The sequence below is a fragment of the Psammomys obesus genome, unplaced genomic scaffold (assembly GCF_907164565.1).
Source record: "Psammomys obesus unplaced genomic scaffold, mPsaObe1.curated_primary_1811, whole genome shotgun sequence".
NCBI classification, from domain to species: domain Eukaryota; kingdom Metazoa; phylum Chordata; class Mammalia; order Rodentia; family Muridae; genus Psammomys; species Psammomys obesus.
Genome location: NW_026592548.1, coordinates 14,327,212 through 14,350,106, shown reverse-complemented (window position 1 = coordinate 14,350,106; position 22,895 = coordinate 14,327,212). Strand labels below are relative to the sequence as shown.

The 22,895-nt window shown below is 36.0% G+C and overlaps 1 protein-coding gene across 1 annotated transcript in view; it reads right to left on the bottom strand.

Annotated features, from left to right (window-relative positions):
• The window catches only part of Spata1 (spermatogenesis associated 1), a 39,352-nt gene that overhangs the window by 7,127 nt on the left and 9,330 nt on the right, over window positions 1–22,895 (bottom strand). Inside the window, exons 3-13 of the mRNA XM_055614421.1 lie at window positions 21,267–21,373; window positions 19,850–19,967; window positions 18,780–18,833; window positions 18,469–18,688; window positions 12,579–12,672; window positions 11,752–11,839; window positions 9,299–9,392; window positions 8,539–8,664; window positions 3,109–3,287; window positions 1,339–1,437; window positions 60–147 (exon numbers count right to left, since the gene is read on the bottom strand). Coding sequence (XP_055470396.1) covers window positions 60–147; window positions 1,339–1,437; window positions 3,109–3,287; window positions 8,539–8,664; window positions 9,299–9,392; window positions 11,752–11,839; window positions 12,579–12,672; window positions 18,469–18,688; window positions 18,780–18,833; window positions 19,850–19,967; window positions 21,267–21,373 — 1,267 coding nt within the window. The remainder of the gene's footprint in view (window positions 1–59; window positions 148–1,338; window positions 1,438–3,108; window positions 3,288–8,538; window positions 8,665–9,298; window positions 9,393–11,751; window positions 11,840–12,578; window positions 12,673–18,468; window positions 18,689–18,779; window positions 18,834–19,849; window positions 19,968–21,266; window positions 21,374–22,895) is intronic.

Below are 22,895 nucleotides of genomic sequence, written 5' to 3'. Positions count from 1 at the left end.
TAGCTTATCTTGTTCAAATAAATATTTAAAATTTTAAGAGATAAGTTAAATGAACATACATAATGGAGATCGGAAAGATGTACCCATTTTCTTCTGTGTCAGGTCAGCTTTTATTGTCTGCAAATCTGAAACTGCTTGTTTTCTCATCTGTAGAAAGAAGTGCCTTTTAGAAATGAACTTCATCTTACCCTTCTGAAAGTGTGTCATGACTGGAACCGCCCTCATTTGCCTTTCATGCCTTCATTCCTATTGGATTACTATGATAAACTCATGTTATACATCCCACTTAATAGGCCTAACTTATCTAAGCAGATGTGCATGAGATAATGTCCTTAAAAGAAACCTTATTTTTTTACTTTATCTTCAAAATCTTCAAAACAGGTGTGTGCCCCCATGCCTGGCTCTCCTTGTGTAGCAAGTACAACAAATGCTCCAGGCCCACGGTAGTAGAGCATAAGCAGTGCTTCTAAAGGTTTAATGGCTGTCTTAACAGGAGGATTCATTTTAAAATGCAGCATCTGATACCATAAGCCAGGGACAGCCTGAGATTTATTTTTTTCCCCTGAGGCAGGGTTTTTCTGTGTAGCCTTGACTGTCCTGGACTCATTTTGTGACCAGGCTAACCTTGAACTCACAGAGCTCTGCCTGCCTCTTCCTCCTAGAGTGCTGGGATTAAAGATGTGTGCCACCATTATGTCTACTCTTCACAAATCTATAGGTGGTGCTACTGCTATTGGTCCATACATTCACAGCATGAGGAATAGATGTTCCAACCTGTACTTTAAACTCTGAGCAAAGTACTTAGCCTTTTGGTTGGCCTCAAGTTTCCTTAATTATGAAATGAGGAAAATCAAAGATTTAAGACCCTTAGAAGCATTTGGGCACTTAGTGTCTAGGAGAAGAGCCATGTTTCATATGTATGACAATAGCAACATTTGATCACCCAAGAAAAGAGAACAAATTAAGTGGGAGTTAGGGGCTTACCCAGAGGTTTGTCAGATTTATCAATGTCTGAAATACAGGATCTCATGCATGCTAGTGCATGAGTGTAGAAAGTGTAGAAAGGCGATTTTTAAATTGTTTTTCCCCCCATATTGTACTGTCTCACATGGTCCTTTAAGTTTTAGTTACTTTAAGTAAAATTTTACTTTGGCTTATTACAACATACATCCTTTTATAATATTTAGTTTTCTTCCTGCATTTTGTTCATTCCTGTTCTAGTTAAAGTACCAATTTAAAAAGTCAGTCCCCTTATAACATTGACATTCAAATTTAAAACACCAAACTATTTTATTTCAAGATAAATATTATAATCTGATAAGGAGAAATATAGATTACCTTAACTTCTAATATGAATTTCATCTTATCAGTATCCAATTTTCTCTTAAGTTGGTCAATTGCATGCTGTACTTCAGTAATCTGGATTATAAGATAATTCTGTGTGAGACATAAAATTATTTATTTAGTATATTCGTGTATTTAACCTAAATGGCCTTGTGAACATAAGCTATGAAGTGGTCATGAAAACAATCCATTTCAGAAAACAATATCATTGTTTTGGATGTCTTTCTTTCTGTTGAATTCTTGTGCATTAGCGACGACTTTTGCTTCTGTTCTGCACTGGTCATTTATTATTTTTAAGAAATGATCCTGGTATCATGACACACACTTATAATCTCAGTATTTAGGAGAATGAGGCAGGAGGATCTTAAGTGTGAAGCCAGGTTGGGTACATATTACAAACCTGTCTCAGAAAACAAAATTTATATTTGTAAAACTGGCTATTAATTTAACATCATCAACACTATTAACTTATGAAAATATTAGCAAACACTTAAAAATAAGCAGAGTATTATATTAGTTGAATCAGATTAGGATTATTTTTAACATTTAATAATTAAATGTTTTATATAAGAAAATCTACGTTTTTCTAGAAACCCTTATGAAATACAGTGCTCTTTACTAAAGAAGTTTTTTAAAATGTTAAATTTCCATGCAGGGCTGTCTTTAATCCTAGCATGTAGGAGGCAGAGACAGAGGCAGGTAGATCTCTGAGTTCAAGATCAGCCTGGTATATAGAGCGAGTTCCAGGACAGGCAGGGCTACAGAGAGAAATTTCATCTCAAAAAAAAACAAAACAATCAAAAAAATTTTAAACTTCCTTTGTGAAACAGATTCTCATGTTGAACCAATAAAAGTGCAAGATAAATGTATTAACTACACTAAAATAGTATCAACTAATGTTGTAAGTAATTATTTTAGCCCATCTTGTATTTTAGCTACATCTTGTTTTTTTATATTAAATTTACCTAAAATAGTAAATATTCACTATTTCATCATTCTAAAGTGAAGAAGTTATTATCATAATTAACACATTTTAAAGTCTTTTGGATATGTAAGATCAATCTAACAAAAAGCAAACTGTTAAATATCTCCTGGGTTTATTTATTTATTTTTGCCTATTTAATTAGGTGGTAGAATTCTACAATAAAGGATAATCTTGTCTGAGATGTTAGATTCAAGATTATCTCAAAAAAGTGAATTGACCAAAATTTCATAGAATGTAAAAAATTCTTTGGAATAGCAGTAATTCTGAGTTCTCTGGGTGCAGTAAAGCCCTCTCCCCACAGGGCTATAGTGGGCTCAGTTAGCACCTTACTCTTGCTTATTAGGTTTTTATCTCTTTGTAATGCTAATTTGCCAAAGGCAGCCAGAGCATTCCTTGGCCATTGTTACTACCTAGTTGACCTCCACTAGGCTAAAGGAAAGATTTCTATATTTCATTGCTCTGGACCAGGTTTCTCTCCTATTTTAAAAACATATGATCCTATTTGCCATTGGCAACTTTACTGCTATTATTGTTTTTTGTTTGTTTTTTAAATCAGGAGGCCATCGATAAAAACAGAGAGGAAATACCAAAAGCAGCAAGGCCCTAAAAGAAATATCTCTGTTGCCTCCTCAGGGGCTCTCCTGGATACCAGGCCACAGATTTTGTTTTTAACTGTCCAAGCAAGCTTTGCTACAAGGAACCCACAGAATCCTAAACACAATAATACAAGTATAAAGCATGCTTCCTGCATAGGATTTTTCTATGGAAGGGCATAGTACCTTAGAATCTGAGATGTTTGCCAGATTCCTTGGTCGCATCTTGATTTCCCTGGCTTCAAGCTGCATGAGCAGTTTTTTATAGTAAAGTTCCAAATCTTCTCTAAGTTTTCTTAAAACTTCCTCCAATGATTCTGTGACCTTCTTACTGTCAAAGTATTTTTTCTTCCAGCTATCACAGTCTACAAACAAAACAAAAACTACACAAGTTATAGGTTGATACTGTTAAAGGATTAAACTTTTAAGGTAGAAAGGACTCAAGTTTAAAAAAAAAAAAGCATTTCTGTCTCTCCTCTTTTCCATCTCTTATGGACTTATTAAGTACCTTAGAGGTGAGAGAAACATTTGCTAGTTAATGACATACTTAGTGTATTGGTTTGAGAACAGCCCCATTGTTCATACATTTGAATGCTTGGTCTAAGTTAGTAGAAGTCTTTGAGAGGATTAGAAGATGCGGCCTGGTTGGGAGGTGTAGCTCTGGGGGAAGGGGTGAAAAGCCCAAGCCAGGCTCAGTCTCTCTCTCTCCTGCTAGTGCATCAAATGTAAGCTCTTGGCTACTGCCCCAGTGCCATATTTCCCACGATGATGATCATCGGCTAACTTTGAAACTGTAAGCAAGCCACCAGGTAAGTGCTTTTTGTTATAAGTTGCCTTGTATATGGTGTCTCTTCACAGCAATATAAAAGAAGTTGGTACTAGGGGCCAGGATATTGCTGTGACAGGCCTTAGCATGTTGCTTGTAGGAGGAAGGTTGACTTTAGGACTTTGGATTAGGAAAGTGGTTGAATGCTGTAAGGGTTTTAATGAGCCATCCTAGGAAGAACTTAAAAGACAGTAGTGCTGAGAGCAATGTGAACTATAGAGGCCCAGCTCAAGAATTTTCAAAAGGGGAAAAATATTAGCAACTGGTCTGGAGAAAATTATTGTAATCATTTGGCAAACACTGCTTTTTTTGCCTTTCTCCTAAGAATGTCTCTGAGGTTAAATTGAAAAATGTTGGATTAATATGACTGGCAGCAGAAATTTCAAGTCAACCTAGTATTGACTGTGTCACATGGTTATTAGTGACCAGTCATACAGATCTACAATGAAAAAGAGAGAGGCAAAAAGAAATATAACATGTGAGTTTGAGGAGAAAAGGAGCACAAGGAATGTAATGCTAGACCCACTTTAAGAAAGACCTGATGCTAAATGGATACTAAATAGAGTAATAAAGGGAGGGTGCCTTCAGCTAATTCTGCACCCTGTGAAAGGCAATGGCCAAAGGGATTTCCTCAGACTAAAAAGCAACTATAAACAGAAACTTATGCAGATGTAATCAAGAAGGGGACCAACTTCTGGCTCAAGCAAGAACATGGCAGCTTCATTCATGTGGTTCTGGTTTTAGAATCAAAGCTACAGGAGTAAAGGGGTTGTGGAATCTTCCTCCATGGTTAAGGAGAGCTACTGAGTCTGTGGCAGGGGACTCACTGCAAGGAGGCCCTGGGAGGCCATTATGTGAAGCTGTGAAAGTGAAGCCTGGATTGCACTGGACCCCAAGATTGTTGGAAATGTCAGAGCCCTGAAATATCTGCTGAGATCTGCAAATAAGGAATGGAAATAGCCCAAGAAAGAGAACTGTATTCCAGTCAGCAAAGCTGGAAGGAGTGGAGATCCTAAGAGCCAACTAAGCCCTTTGACATCAGACATAGAGTTAAAGGATTTGGAGTTTGCCTTGCTGGATTTCAGTCTTGCCTTGGTTCAGTATTTCCTCCTAAGCCTCCTTTCTTTCCTTTTTGGATGGTAATGGATGTAGGAAACACAGCTTAGACTAAGCATTGGATAACCAGGATTGTCAATCACATGGACCTATTTTCTTCAATAGTAGGAAATGAAAGACACCTAGTTCACTTGGAATTCCAGAATGAAAAGTGGTCAATCAACCTGGTGGTGTTTTTTGTTTTTTGTTGTTTGTTTTTTTGTTTGTTTTTTCTGTTCTATTAGGACCCAGCCTCCAAATGGAACTCCCACTATCCTCAATATCCTGGGCATTGTTTAGGCCCTAGTCCTGTAATGAATAAATAGAATACATCCCTTTGAAAAAGGCATCACGTATTTTAAATCCTCCACCATTAGAATCTATCCTTATACTTACCTCAGATCCTTCCTCTAGGCCCCTAGCCCTGAGTTCTGTTTATCAGCCAATAGAATTCATTCCTATCGTAAATGTTAGCAACCAGGCATCTCCACTGCCTCCTTCAGGGACCTAGCAACAGCAGGATATGTCATCACTAGCTGCCTATCGCTTCCTGCTACACATGCACTAAAGTAACGATACATCTATAAACCATAACCAGGTTTTTCTTTAAGCAGAGTTCTGAAAAGTCTTTATTAAAAAATTATTGAGGATATAGAGAAAGCCCAGCTCTTCAGTGCTATTCTTCCAGAGGACCTGAATTCAGTTCCCAGCACCCACATCAGGAAATTCATAACTACCTCTAACTCTCGCTCCAGGAGATCTGATTCACCTTCTAGTCTCTGAAGGTACCCACATATATCTACACAGCTGTATGTGTATTCACATAAAGGTAAAGTGTATTTTAAAAAATTAAAAATACCACATATACACCAATCTATATTTATTTTGCTTATTTTTGAAAGATATGATAAATGCTAAGGCTATTTCATTCATTCAGCCACCATATGGATTTGTTTTGTGGACTCATAATCATCATTTATCAGAGTTACTCTAAGTATTTCCCTCATGTTCTAAAGCATAGTATGATAGTTAATCTTTATCATCAACTTGACTAGACTTGGAATCACCTATGACACAACTTTGAGGGTATCCAGAGAGGATTAATTGAAGATGGAAAATGTATCCTGAATGTGAGTGATGGCATACCATTGGTTGGGATCCCCAAATGAATAAAAATTGGGGGAAAGCCTCTCTGTTTCTTGCCTGGACTAGAAATCTGATGCTCCCTCTACATGCCTTCTGCCCTGGAATGGAATTCACCCCTTCTTAAACATATGGCAAAAATCCTCTTCCCTTTCAGTTGCTTCTCTCAGGTACTTTTGTCACACAATGAAAAAAGTAATTAATACAGGCAATTTTTCAATCCAAGGCTGTAAAAGGAACTTTTATTCACCTGCTTCAGGTTGCCTCTGTCTGCTAACCTAGGCCTAGTCCTGGAGGCTCCCAGCCTCCATACAGTCTAACCTAGGCCTAGAACATTTTCAGCCTCTGAGCCTTACTGCTTAGTAAGCTCACCCTTTCTAGTTCTTACTGAGCTCTGGGCTGGCTGGTTCATCTCAGCTCTTCTAGCTCAAACTCCTCTCCCAGATGACTTATTCAACGTGGCTTCTCTCTCAGCCTCTCAATTGCTCTGCTTGCCCTCAAACTAACTCAAGTAATCTGCTCTAATCTCCTGGCTCCTTCTCATTCTCTGGCTCATTCAGTCTTCACCTCAGTTATCTACAACCCTGTCTCTGTATTACTGGCCCAATAAAACGACCTCTTCTCCTTTCTGTATTGGCCCTTAAGTAGTTTCCCTTATCTATTCTGTATTCTGTATTCCGTTATCTATTCAGTATTCTATTCTGTCAACTCTTTCTCTGATTCGTCACTGTTTCTGCCACTCAATTAGACATCACTTTCAAACATGGGTGCTTCCTTCTGCAACCTAATTTTACCTTCATGGTTTGAGATTAAAGGCATGTACCACCATACCTGGACCTAAGCCTTTCTTTACCTGAAACTTGCTCTATGCCAGGCTAGCCTTAAACTCAGATCTGCTTGCCTCTGTTTTCAGGACTTAAAGGAGTGTTTGTATTCCCACTGGATCACACAGACATACAAGGGCTGTGAATGTGATCCCCTGCCAGAATAGCCATGTTCTGAACTTAACATTCCTCTATACAAGGCCCTTTGCTGAGAAAAGTAAATTATTTCGGTACTCAGGAAAAGCTAAATATAAACAGTCTGCAAAGTGGGATGCCACCAAGATGCTCCTGTATTTATTTCTTTGAGATTATCATAGAACTGAAAACTTACATGAAAAAATTCTACATTTAAGGTGGTCTCATGTCCCATAGTTGCATGGAACTTTAGCTCAGCACCTAGCTGTCTCTCCAACCCTGATATCTGATTTCAGCAGCTTCTACTAGTTGCCCTACTGCCAACACCATTTCATTAAATATCTGAGTGTGCGAGTATGTGTGTGTTACTTGTAAGTGGCTCATAATTTTCATTTTAGATATGAAAAAAGTAAAAAACTTGCATAAGTAAAAGCCTGATTCAGTGTTGGAATCAAGGCCCTGTGACTTCTAGTGCAGTGTTCATTTGACTTTCAGCATTACAAGGCTGTCGCTTCTGCTGCTTTTACAGTGACTAATAGTCTTTTTGAATAGTCTTCAGAGCTTATGAAATGGTCTGTGGCCTTCAGTCACTTTTAGTGCAGTTCTAGTATTTTGCTGTAAATCAAGAATCCTAAAATAAGTTCATTCCATTTATGGCATTTTCTTTATAATACTCAAACGCAACCCCAAGTGAAGGCCTCTCAAGTAATTTAATATTTCCCAAACCATTATCTTTTACTTTCTTCACTCTGGCTCACATTTCCATTCATTCCTACTAGCCCTAATCATATTGCTTCTGATTTTATTGCAAGCAAATGACTTTTTCTCTTAAGTTCCATCATGTATTCATACTAGCAGAGAGGCACATTATCCCAAAATTAAGCACCAAGGGCAGTTCAAAGGCTCAAAGATGGCTACAGTTCATGGTATATGATCTTGAATGACCTGTGGGAAACAACCTAGTGAGCAGAGTAGAACTGAGGAGAACAAGTTGAAAAAGATTACTGATGACTAGGGAAAAGCATGGCAGAGGGCATGGAGTCAGGAAACACACTTGGATCCTAGTGTATCCCATTTTTTTCTCAAAGGCTTTCTTGATTTTTTTTCCCCATCCCATTTAGGTGTTCTTCCTTCAAATTCCTATCCACACAATTGTACAGTTTGTTTATAATAGCACTAAACAAGATCTATCATTATTCTTCACTTGGTTCTCATTTCTCCATTGGACCCTAAAATTTACAGTGGTAGGAAAATGATTGTGTGTGCCTGTTACCATCTCCTCAGCCCTACAGCAGTGTCTAAATCTGCTAAACATATAAATACTTAAATAGATGAAAGCATTAATTAAAAATAAATTTGGTGGCAAAAAATAATAAGTTTTAGTTTACAAAGCCATATGCAAAGCAGTTATTGTATAAAAGTTGAGAAATGATTGTGTTTTCTATATTGAATGAATTTCAATCATGTTTTACTTAAAGTTTAACAAGTGAAACTAAATATTAATTATAATGTTATTTATAAAGAAACTATCAATTTTGTAGAACTTAGGATTTGTTTTCTTTATAGTTATAAAATATGGGTAATAAACTTTACCATGATATTGTTTCGATTTATTTTGTTCAAACAGCTTTTCAACTTTTTTTATTAGTTCGTCTCTAATATTTTCCAGATATTTTCTTTCTTCCTTTACTTGTTTCATTTGTTCAATAAGCTTCTCTCCTAGAGAGATTATAACCATACTCATCAATTCTGAAAAGCTAAAAGATGGTTCATATTCCAAAAGAAGAGTTAAAAACCTGAAAGTGTGTAAACAACAAGAGTAAATTTTACATAAAATATGTTATCCTTTTTGCTCTTACCACTATGGAGAGAACGGAGGAAACATTTTGATTTGCATGGATTGTAAAACAGTACATTTCTTCTGCATTTACATATATATGTGAAGCTAGGTGGTCAAGTTTAAGTTATTCTTACTTTTTTTAAGCTTCTAAATTTTTGGTCAATTTACTTGGGGCCCAAAGTTATTGTAGGTATATCTTACATGGAAAATGCATATTTGTGAATGAAATGATATTAGTGACTGACTATACACTGTAACCAAAATAACATTACTATAATCTAGCTTTTGTTATAATAAAATATGTATAACAAAATTTACTATTTCACCCTTTTCAGTGTACAGTTAAGTGGCACTGAGTTACTACAGTGTTGTATAACCGCTCCCACTTATCTCCATAAGTTTAAAAACATTCACAAACAGAAGCTTTTTGGCCATTAAACAATAACTTCTTGTTAACATATTTAAATTTGCCTCACATAGAAATATCTATATCATGATGTCACAAATACTTACTCTCAATTTTTAATAGAGACTTATCAGTTACTCTTAAACTTCGTTGAGAAGGCAAGTCATTAAGACCTGGCAGTGTGCAGTGCTCCTCCCCTACCTGTAAGCAAGCATGAGAGTGAACAGAACTTGAGAGCAGGAAACATTCCTTCATTTTGTCTACATGCATTTGCTAATGCACACCAGCAGTGTGCTTTAACTATATAGTGATGAACTCCCAATTCTATGTTTCTAGGTAGAGATTATGTCTCATGTCTTGTCTCTCCATTTCACTATTACTTGGGCATTTTATGAAGACAGTATAAACAAAAGCTTTAGAAATTTGTTACCTTTCTTCCCAGTGTGATTTCTTTTCAAGATTTCTAGTTTTAGTGGTTCAATATAATAGCTTCTTAACGTTTTTAAGATGGCTATTGATTTTTTTCACCCTGAGTCAATTTAGATAATTTATACTTGCCAAGAAAATTGATGAGTCTTTGAAATTTCTAAATGTTAGCATATTGTTTTGTATCTTATTCATATATGTCCTACTTCCTGTGTGTTATATTCAACTGACTTACTTCTCCTCCTCTTTCTCTTCCTTCTTCCTTCCCTCTCCTTCTTCTTTTTGCATCTATATACTTGTTTTGTGGATGGTGTATGCCTGTGGAGGTCAGATGACAACTTGCAGGACTCAGTTCTCTCTTCAATCAAGTGTGTCCTGGTATCATCAGGCTTGATGGAAAGTGCCTTAACCTGCTGAGCCATCTTGTCAACTCTTGCCTCAATTTTTTCAGTTTTCAGATTTTTACCTTTTCTTGTTAAGCCTATATGCCATGTTGATGTTTTCTCTCATTACTTTTATAGAAAGTAAAATTGTTACTTGAATTGTTAGGTTTTTAATTCTCTAGTATACTAGTTACAACTTTTGAATAATCAAGTCTTGTATTTTGTTTCTGTAGATTATTTTAGTCAGTTACACAATCAAGATTCTACAAGGTAATGGAAATTAAAAATTCTCTTTCAGATGCCCTAAAAAGAAGGCAAATGTAACGTATGTACAGCATAAGATCACAGAATCCTGCAATTTATATGTAAATGTAACCGATAACATGGCCAGGAGCTCACATTCCAGCAAAGTCAGATGAACATTTTTTATTAGAAAATACTATACACAGATAGCATAGAAATGTCAAATGTGCTCCATTCTAGAAAGGCAGGACTCCACCTAGAGCAAGAAGATTTGAATGAGAGGGTACAAAAGCAAGGAACTGAATATATGCACAGGGGACTGGAGGTAGTTATCATGACCAGATACAGTTTCTAAAAGCGTGAGCAATGCGTTTTGAAAGAAGAGGCGTTTCTAGAGGGCTAATGACCAAGATGTGAATTCCATTGAATCAAGTTAGTAGAAAAAAACCGCTTAGTCACTGAAAACACCTGTATTTGACAATGTCTGCGGGAAGATTGCTTTCAGCACTAGTTTTAAAGATCTCAATCCACAGCTGTCTCTCTCTATGATTAGTGTGCCTGTGATGAGGCAGACAACGTGGCAGCATGACTGTGTGGCCCAGCAAACTATTTACTTCATAGTGCCCAGGTACCAGAACAAGAATATCTACCAAGAAGACTTTCTCCTTCCTCTGCTTGTGTTCTGCACAGCCCCCAGCATGCTGGAGCATGACATCTTTATTGAAGTTGGATCTTCCCCACTTGTCTCTCTGGAAGCACCCTCAGAGACACACACAGAAATGTGCCTTACCAATTCCTAGGCATATTTCAATCCAATTAAGTTAACAACCAAGATTTATAATCATATCTACCTTATAAGATTTGTTGTTGTTTGCAGAGGAAATGGGAATTAAATGAATCGCTATCTATAAAATGCTTAGAATAGTGCCTGGTAATAGATGCTTATAGCTAGCTATTATAGTATCTCTAGCATCTTAATAATGTCCTAAATTCATGCTGCAGATGTTTACAAAATCCTCTCCATTTCTTCTTAGCTCTTCAGAATCAACTGATGATGTAAACAGTGCCCCCTCGCTGCTCTAGACTGCTGCTAACCATATCAAACAGCTAGTGACTGAAAACTGTGGACAACAGTCAACAGATACTAGCTACTCTGGCATCACACTCAGAAAATCTGTTCTAAAGAGCTGAGTTAATAAAATATACTTAAAAGAATTTTCAGTTACATTATCTAATAAAATTGCCAATCAAAGGTTAGAGTGCCTTAAAAACAGTGAAAACATTTAGGAAAATAATATAAAAAGCTGTTGCAGATAGCATTTATTCCATTCATTTGGACATATCTTTTCAGAAAAGCAGAAACAAAAATTGAGTTTCCAGTGATAATCTTGATATTATAAGAATATATTTGTAGCATTATAAATGAATTTAATCTCTAGCTCAGTTTTAATTTCTCTATTTATGTTATGTTGAAGTGCTACATTTAAGTAAAAATTTTAATGTCTTACCAGTTTGGCCTGAATTCTACTGGTGGTTGCTTCATCCTCCTCCTGTCCGTCCTGTTCCTCCTCCTCCTCATCTCTCCAAAAAAATGGACTGAAAAAAAACAACAGATTTGAAAGCCATATTAAAACTCGATTCCATGAGTATTAGTATCTACATATTCATATATTTTTGAAAGAGTTATTTATTTATTTTATATATATTAGTGCTCTGACTGCATGTATACCTGCATGCCAGAAGAAAGCATCAGACCCCAGTATGGATGGTTGTGAGCCACAATGTGGTTGCTAGGAATTGAATTCTGGACCTCTGGAAGAGCAGACAGTGCTCTTAACCACTGAACCATCTCTCCAGCCCCACTATTCATACATTAATGATTGCATGCACAGTATAAGAACACAAGTATAACTTTTAAAATGTTTGAAGTTAACCTCAGAGCCAAATGAGTGGCCTGTGTAAGTAGTCCTAACTTTCCCTGGCTGATGGAGAGGATTGCTTGAGCCCACGGTTTCAGGACCAGCTTGGGCATCATAGTGAGACCCTGTTTCTTTTCTTTTCTTTTCTTTTTTTAATAGATTCATGCTGGGCCATATTTTTACTTTCCATTATGTCAACAGAAACTACATTTAATATGACTAGACATCACTATGGATCTATGTTAAGATTAAAAATAATTAGAAATTTTATAAACAATTCTTTAGTGAATATAATTCTTTTGCTCATACAATTGTTGCTTAATTCAAAAAGGCTGTAATCTAAATTGTTATATAAATACATTATTTTCTTTATACTCCAGATTAGGATCTATACAATCACCATTGGTAGTAATTACCTTTTTAGTTTCATAAAACAATCATTTAACTCATCCAATGTTCCTGACAGCTTGGAATTTCCACGGTGATTTGGTATAATCTGGCTTTCTTCAACTGATATTTATGTTCATGCAATGGCAAATAAAATCCACACATTAGGAAAATAGTAAAATAAGCATTGTTTTCATATTGCATATATACATAGTATATATATATTTATACATTTAGATATATAAATATATATATTTATACATTTATAACCTTATCTCATGAACTTCGTAAATACAAATCTGTATTTTTCAGAATGAGTTTCACAAAAATTAGTTTATGTGAATAAGATTCTTTGGTGAACGCAATTGGTCACCCACCTTAAAACATAACACCACAAACACACACATGTGCACACACACTACTGCAATATTTCTTATGTGCAACATGAATCCAAAAGAGGAAATAAGTTAGCTTTGATCAAGCTTAGTCTTCATAAAACCTTTTGCTTTTTAAAGATGCTTTTGAAATAATGTTCTGACGATCCTACTTAAGAAAAAGCAGGTATGAAAACAGAAGAAAACTTTTATTTTATCTGCATTTCTACTTATAAAATGTCCTTTATTTAAATAGAAATTCTGAGGGGTGGAGAGCTGGTGGCTTGCGACCATCTATTAATTCTTATGCCAGGGGATCCAATGCCCCCTTTTCTGGCCTCCTTGGACACTGCATGACTTTAGTACACATACAGCAGGTAAAACTCCAATGCATATAAACAAACAAACAAACAAATTTTTTTTTTTCAAATTGAAGCTGTATCACTTTACTTTTAATTTAGCTGCCACTCATTTCCACGTTGACACTGGCAAAGTCAAGAAAACAGGAACTTTCAAAATTATCTAATTAATGTTAAATTAATCATAACTGAATATAACAGGTACTTAAAAGTAGTGAAACACCACTCTGCTCACATCCCCCATCCTCCACTCCCAGCAAAGAAATGACAATGCAAAATCTAGAATATCTGTGTGTCCATTCTGGTAGGAACAGAAGATGCATATTTTTCATTCTTACCAACGATATTTCAAAGCATGATACATGGTAAGCATATCTATGTAACTTTATAACAAAAGTCCTATTTCTATATTTACCCTTGTAAAATGATAAAATGTTTTGTGAAAATATATAGACTCACAGAAAAGGGAATTACCATGAAACTAAGATTTGTATTGTGAGTTATTTGTCACAAAGTTAAGAGAAACTCAAGAAAAGGCGTGTGAAGGTACAGCAAACTGTGTAACATTTTAAATCAACAATGAAAATTCAATATGCTTCTAGTTCCTGTATACAATGGCTTTAATGAAACACAGCTCAAGTTCTGCCATTGTCATAGTGAAGCACATGTTCCAAACCTTACAAATTCCTGACTTCAAGATCTGATTTCAAATCCCAACTGTTATTTTTATTTTCCTAGATCAGGCCTGTAGTGCCCAAGTCTATTTTTATTGTTACCTAAATTGTGTTTCTAGGACTGAAATTCCATCCTGTCACTCTTGTTAAATACTCCAGGTGGCTTCCACTGTCCATTGAATTTTTTAGCTTGTACACAGAGTTCTTAAATCTTACCTACCTCTCTAGAAATCAAGTTAATGCTACCTCTTCATCCTCTGCCCTCAGACTATAATGGTAAAAATGTTTGAATAAACCCCCATTAACTAAATCCTGAGAATTCCATCCACATCATGATTATATGAAGGGAGCATTCTGGAGGTATTCAAGTCAGCATTTTAAAAGTTTCAGAATCTAGGGTATTTTTATTTGGAGGCACTGACTTCAAGTTTCAGATCAGGGATGTTCCATTTTTCCCTTTCTTCATTTTAATAAACATGTTAAACATACATTTTAAATGTTCTCAGCAGCCTTGCTTTTCCAATGAGGATAATTCACATTCAGATGAAACTGAACAGGGTGAATCAGAAGGATTCATCTTCTATATAAAATAGACTAATAGAACAGGAGCCTACCACAGAGGGCATCTGAAAGACTCTACCTAGCAGTGTATCAAAGCAGATGCTGAGACTCATAACCAAACCTTCAGCAGAGTGCAGGGAATCATATGAAAGAAGGGGAGTTAGTATGACCTAGAGGGGACAGGAGCTCCACAAGGACCAAATATATCAGGGCACAGGGGTCTTCTATGAGACTGTTTCTCTAACCAAAGACCATGCATGGATATAACCTTGAACCCCTGCTCAGATGTAGCCCATGGTAGCTCAGTATCCAAGTGGGTTCCCTAGTAAGGGCGACAAGGATTATTTCTGACATGAGCTTAATGACTGGCTTGCTGATCCCCACCCCCTCCCCCCAGGGAGGAGCAGCTTTGGTAGGCCACAGATAAAGACATTGCAGCCAGTCCTGAAGATACCTGATAGGCTAGGGTCAGATGAAAGGGGAGGAGACCTCTCCTATCAGTGGACTTAGAATGGGGGCAGGGAGGAGATGAGGGAGGGAGGGAGGGAAAGAAGGAGGGGGCTAAGGCTGGGATACAAGTGAATGACCTGTGATTAAAAAATAAATAAATAAAATAAAGAATATTTTCAAGAAATGTCTTTATATACTAACCTAAACAATAAAAAATTATAAATTCCTTCTTGTAGGATGAAAAAATACAAATGAAAAATTCTTGCTATGACAATTAATAGCTATATTACAATAACTCATCCAAAAATGGATGAGTCAAAATATACAACTTGAAAATGTATTTGACTAAGCATAAAAGTGTGGATGGCTATCACCCAAAGCCAGATTATTTATGAACATTTCTAAATGAAGAAATAGCAAGATAGATAGTTCAAAGTTGGGAGAACATGGTGGCGCTCATGGTTATAGAGGAGGCTGTGGCTCTTGTGGCAAGAGCATGTGGCAGTTGCTTGTTACATGGAAATCACTAGGAAGCCAAGAGCTTGTGGTAGATGTGGCAGTGACCTACAAACACCACGCCCTGCTGCATTTATGGCCTCATGTCAGTGTGCAAGGCCTCATATGCAAGCTTCCACAACTTCCTAAAACAATGCCATAAGCTGAGGACCAGGTGCTCACACATGTAGCTGTGGAGGACATGCTACCTACCCCCATAGGTTAATGGCCTAAAGTTTTAACAGGCTTCCTAACACAGCACCAGCAGCTAGGGGCAAAAGTCTTCAAATACATGATCCTTATAGAAATATTTCACACTCAAACCACACGATCAATAAGAGTCAGAACACATACATATCAAAATTTTGATAAGTTACTTCTGATTAGTAGAATCATTATTAATCTTTATTCTTGATACATACTGCAGTTTTTGGAACTTTAAAGAATAGGCATGCATTAGCATCTCATTTGAATTGTATGTTTTTTGTTTGTTTTGTTTTTAGAAAAGGACCAAAAATGAATCCAATTTAAGAGCCATGTCTTTCTTTTCTGAGACTGATACTCCAACCGATCACTATGCATGGAGATAACCTAGAACCTGTGCACAGATGTAGCCCATGGCAGCTCAGTGTCCTAGTAAGGGGAACAGAGACTGTCTCTGACATGAACCTAGTGGCTGGCTCTTTGTTCTCCTCCCCATGAGGGGGGAGCAGCCTTGCTAGGCCACAGAGGAGAACAATGCAGCCAGTCCTGATGAGACCTGATAAGCTAGGGTCAGATGGAAGGGAAGGAGGACTTTCCCTATCAATGTACTTGGAGAGGGGAATGGGAGGAGATGAGGAAGCGAAGGTGGGAGTGAGAGGGAATGAGGAAGGGGGATACAGCTGGGATAAAATGTGAATAAACTAATTAATATAAAAAATAAAAATTACATTAAAAAATATGTCTTGGGCTGGCAGGATGGGTTAACAGGTAAAGGCACTCATCAGATCTGAAGACTTGAGTTTAAACGCCTGGAACCAGCATGGTAGAAGGAGAGAACCCATTCCTACATGTTTTTCTCTGACCTCCACACAGACAGACATACAAATAAATGTAAAATAACCACATTTGTGAGGAATTAATGTAATTTAACATTCCTACCAAGTTTTAAAAAGTTGTGTGCAGTTATCATAATTCATGTAGAGTATGAAATCTCACACAACTCAAAGATTTATGAAGAGCAACTGCACCTTCATTAGGCACTCTCCCTTGTACTATTCAGAAATACTGAATTTTACTGTGAATGTTCTTATTTTTTCCCCTTAGTTCATAGGTGATTACCATAAATGAAAAGTAGAGACATGCCAAGATAAAGATTCTAACCAAATATCTATCTCAGATCAAGTAATATTAAATATTAATGCAGAAAATATTAAAGGAATTGATAAGTCTGAAATATCATCTGGTTGTAGATTAAACTGAGATGACAAGAAATATAGTTATGAAGCAATATCCTTCAGCTGTAATGGATGCTGCTATTAGTTCGGGAGAGATGTACTTCATTAACATCTAGTAGACTTGCTCTTTCCTTTCACAGCTTATTTGCCCATGAAAATTATGAAAATGTTCAAGTGACATTTTTCTAAACAGTTTTGTTTATGTAGCCTTAATTTAATTAAAGCATTTTGGTTATCTGCCATTTTGTGTGTATACATGTGTATATAGGTGCACCAGTGTCTGTGTAGAAGAATTTTAATCCAGCAACAAGGCTGCTCTGGCAAGGGATCACATCTAAAGGCCTTCTATGTCTCTGTGATCTGGCTGGAATGCAGACATGCCCTTAGTACACACCTTTAATTCCAAAAATTTAAAGTAAGTTTAATTTATAGAAGGAAGCAGGCATGTTTGAAAGTGACATCTAACTGAGGGGCAGACAAAGTGAGAAATCAGAGAAAGACTTGCCAGAATGAGTCATAGACAGGATACACCCAACTCCCATGAAAACAGTACAGGAAAAAGAGGTTATTAGGAAGAGTTCAGAGAGAGGCAGTTGAAGGGGAGTTGAGGTCAGTCACTTGGCAGTCAGTTGGGAGTGAATGCACTGGAGTTCAGTTCAGTTCAGTTCATGAAAATCAGGGGCAGTTTGTCCAAGCAAAGCAATTCAGGGAGAATCTGAGTGAAGACAGTTTGAATCAGTCAGCTTGAATAGGAGTTTTGAGCAAGAAGAGCTGAGTTGAACCAGCCAGAGTTCAGAAGGAACTAGAAAGGGTGAGCTTATTCAGCAGTAAGCCTCTGGGACAAAAGTCACAATCTAGAGGATATAATTACTTTTATGTGTATAGGTGTGTGTGCACATGTACCTGTGGAAATCAGAAGTCGATATTAGGTGTCTTTCTTCAAGTACCATATACTTCTGTGTGTGCTTTTAAAGATCTACTTTTTTTTAATTATATATGTCTGTATGGGTATGTACACCAGTGCAGGTGCAGGAGGCCAGAAGGGGGTTTCAGATCTCCTGGGATGGAGATATAAGTAGTTGTGATTAGCCTGATGTGGATAGTAGAAACCAAACTCAGGTCCTCTGCAAGAACAGAAAATGCGCTTAGCTTCTGAATCATCTTTCCAGCTCACACCATTGTGTTTTTGAGATTGGGTCTCTCCCTGGCTTGGAGCTCACCAACAAGGCCAGTCTAGGTAGTCTAGAAAAATCCCAAGGATCTGTCTCTGCCTCCCCAATGCTGTGATCCAAGTGCACACCCTCATGCCTAACTTTCTTTGTTTGGTTTACACAGGCTCGGAATGTGGGCCCTTATGTTTGCAAGCCTAGCACATTACATCCTGAGCTGCCTCCCTAACCCTCAATTCATTTTTAACAAAGTATTTCACTGTTTTTCTTTCCCGCTTGTCCATTTTTAAGCCCTAATTGAACTACAGTTTTCTTTGTATCTTGGGTTAGATTTGTAAATAGGCTTGAGTGTTCAAATTTACTATATATAATGTCTGTCCCATTTTAATTGAAGTCACCTTCTTCCTCATCTGTAAATTCTTTCCAAGTATTTTCCAACAAACTTGGATCTCCAGGTTCATCCTCTGACAAAGTTACACTATCTGGTCTATGGATTGTTCCATTAATCTCCGTAGTGTCATTATTACTCTGCCGTTCATCTAAAGTAACTGTTGATGCTGAATAAACATTTCCTAAATGATCTATTACAGGAAGCAAATATAATTCTGGTTGAAGAGCCTAAAACATAGGAAATTTTTTTAAAGGTCAAAACCAACAAAATCCACTTTAAGTTTTAAAATTAATCTAACTTTATGATTATAGTACATACATATGGAGGAGCAAATGATTTCAGTTTCAGTTCTGATTCTTGCTTTTCCTTCACCTAGAAATTGAATACATAAGAAAAAAATAAAATCTTTGATAATCTTTTTCAATTATTTTTCTGTGCTTTTCTATGGAAGACATACAGCATATAAATATAAAAAGCAACTATGGCCAGATCACAGAGAATGTACAATCTAATCCTACTTCTATTCACAGAACCAACATAATCAAAATTCTATGTTTTCTAATAATAATCATGATAATCATTTGCATGAGAAGCAGTGTATGTCTGGCACTATTCTGTGTGCAGTACATAAATTAGTTCAGTTAATCTTTGTAATTCCATTAGAGGAACATGCACATCATCTGTAATCCATAGCCAAGAAGGCACAGGCATAAAAAAGTAACTTTCTCAGATGGTATAACTGGCTGGAACTTGTACCCATAGCATCTTCTACTTCTCAATAAAGGTCGAGTAATTTTCATTAAAGGATATAACTGTCCTATTCTTTTGCTCAAAAACTCCAAGTCTTCAGAAAAAAAATTATTAAGTGTTCATCTGGCATTCAAGACCTTCAAAAGTGTACTTTATGATTGGTTCTCTGATCTCCCCTCCCCACTTTTTGACACGATTGGTTGCATGATTTCTTACTCCTCTGATCATTTTATTTCTTTGGTCAGAAATCTTTTCTGGCTCTTCATTATTTTCAAGATCAAATATTATCTTTCAAGATCCAAGCCTGAGTATCATTTCTTCCTCAGTGTCTCCTACCTTCCCTTTCCTTCTGCTGGAAAATCTTCTTCTTCACAATATAAAACATGGCATTCAATGTATTCACATTACATAATTTATTTCACCACTAACCAAATATACTTTAAGGACAGATTCCACATTTATCTCTATATGCAAGAAGATGTTAATACATATTTGTTTAAAATAAAATATTACAAACATTTTAGAATTTGTCCTAAATGATCTCATAGTAGGAGAAGGAACTGACTTGGTAAGCATTTAAGAAATGTAATTTGAAAAAGCAAACTTTACTTAAAAGGAAAAAAGGCAAGAAAACTTACCACAGCTAAATTATTTCCAATGCATTTCAGAAATAAAAATTTTTCTGCAACAGCATCTACACCAAGAAACTCACCAAGGCGCTCCCTCAGAGCTTGTAAAGTTAGTTGAGGAGATACTCTGAAATACCATGACATTGTTTTAAATAGATTTTGAACATATTAATGAATCAACAAGTTTAGTCTGCTAACTCAAATGTAAATAATTTAATGTATTAAACTAATTTAATGTATATAATGTTTCTATACATCCTAGAACTTTGAGGGTTTTTAGTAAGTACTTTTTAAAACAAAAAATTAAAAATATGTCCCTTAAAATTAACAAATGAATGCTTTTAGTATTGAAAAAATGTCTGTTTTGCTAATCTATATTCATGTTTTGTAATTAAAACAAAACTTTGATATGGAATTTATATTCTTTTCCCAAAAAATTGTTCCTATGTATGGTTGTGCATAGAGATTGGAGGACAACTTTGTGGGTTGCTTCTCCCCTTCTAACTTCATGTAGGTTCCAGGAATTGAACTCAGGTTGCTAGGCTTGTGTGGTAAGTGCTTTTAGTTGTTGACAAATCTCAGCAGCTCAGGTCTGTATATAATGACTATATATAATGTGTTCTAGAACAGAAAGGAAATCAAAGTGACTGGGGAAAGACATAGGAAATTTTAGGGGGAGAGATACATTCAAGGGGAAAACAAATTGCCAAATCACATAGTGTCATGTCTGTCTGAATGTGAAAATACCCATATATATATATATATGTATATATATGTGTATATATATATATATATATATATATATATATATACATTCCAACATTTTAAACAATTATAAAGACCATTGTCAATATATTGCTTTAACTATTACTGTTCATATTTCAACTGGTTTTAAATTTTAGATAATTTCTGGTAATTACATTTGTGTGCAATCTTTGTAATAAGCATGGTTTTCTGAGCAGTAGGAGTATTATGGTCAGGTACATGCCTATAGCAATGTTTAAGATACAAAGCTTATATATTTCTTGCAGTATTGATGATCACATCTGGGCCCTTGTTTATCACTTTATCTTTGATATATATCACTAGCTTTACACAGTACTGTTTATTGACAGCATTTATTGAACTAGGAATAAATCATATGAATATTTTTCACTTACAAGATTTTTTAATTTCTAGAAAATATAGTTCTCTTTTTTTTAAAGGCTTATATCATGTATATACAGTGTTCTGCCTGCATTTATACCTGCATGACAGAAGAGAGATCCAGATCTCATTATAGATGGTTGTGAGCCACCATGTAGTTGCTGGGAATTGAACTGATGATTTTTAGAAGAACAGCCAGTACTCTTAACATCTGAGCCATCTCTCCAGCCTATATTTCTTTTTTTAAATAGAGATTGTTTAATGACCACACAATACTTGCCTTATAAATCCAGCAGAAATAAACTTGTTAATAACTTCTATTGAAATAGTATTTAATTTATAGTTCCACGATCCTTCAGGGACATAAAAAACATGAAGTTCCACCAACTGAATAAGAAAAACATCAGTTAATTTTTTTCTAAAGTAGAATAAGAATCAATTTATTTTCTATAGAATTTAAATTACATAAATACAATCGAAATACAAAATATATGCACTTATCTAAAAATGATAAAACAAAATTTTGTCAAGTTGACCACTTGACACTTGGAACACATTTTCCTTTGAAACAACAATACCTGTTGGCTCACAGCTTACTCAATACCTTTGATAAACGACACTCTTCCTGTGGCATCCAGTAAGAATAATAGGTGCTCTCTCTCTTTCCCTCTCTCTCTCTCTCTCTCTCTCCTTCCTTTTTTCTTTCTGTTCTTCTTTCTAAACAAAAGTTTACTACAATGTACAACAAGCTCCAGGATAACACTTCATAGCTTTAGGTGGTAAAAAGATGTTACGGCAGGAAATCCAGATGTTTAAATCCAGATGTTTAAATTTTAGATAATTTCTGGTAATTACATTTGTGTGCAATCTTTGTAATAAGCAGGTCATACATGGTTTTCTGAGCAGTAGTAGTATTATGGCCAGGCAACATCTTTTCCTATAGCAATGTTTAAGATACAAAGCTTATATATTTTAAATAGAAATGAAAGAGCATTTGCTACTATCTTGAATACAAGGACAGCTTATTTTTACCAGACTTCCTAATTCCATTTGTGGCTTTGGGTCCCTTTCCAGCAGGCCTGGCTTTTAGCTCCTTGAGATTTTTTTTTTTTTTTCTACTCCTCTTCTTGATTCCACTTGAAGGTCTTGTCTTCCTCATCCATTTCCTTGGCCTATATCTTGAACTGTTTCAGGGGCCTGCTTTTTTGAGTCCTTTGTAGTCTCTTTCCCAGACCCTTATCATAAGGTAGAAATGGAAATGCTGTTTTCTTATCATTGGCTTTTATCTGTCACCTCCATTCTATATTCTCAATTTCTTTAATATGATCTCCTGGAATCCTTATTCTTTGTATATTGTCTGCCTTTTAAAGGTTGAAAGATTGTTGTGTCACAGTGACAATCCAAAAGTTAATATTGTGGTTTAAGGTATATATCTATTCCCTAGAGCTCTAGGGAAAATCTATTCTTGATGTTAGCTTAGCCTGTTGATGACTGTACCAAACTACCTACTTAAAATTAAATCAATGACATATTTTTATATCTCTAACCAGTAACCCATTTAAAATATTTAGATTACTACAAAAAAAAAAAAAAAAACTATAGCAGAGTCTTATGTTCTATACTCTAGAAAAGGTTGATATCCACTGCACATTAAAATCCAAAGAACTTGAATAATTATACTCTTAACTAAATCTCTCGGAACTTTAAAAGTTTGAATAAGTGGCTAAAGAGATAGCTCAGCAGTTAAGAGCACTTGCTGCTCTTGCTGACTGCCCAAGTTTGGTTCCCAGCACCCATGGGGCCTGTAACTCTTGTTTCAGGTGATCCAACACTGTCCTCTCTTAGCTCTGATAGCCCATGATACACACACACACACACACACACACACACACACACACACACACACACA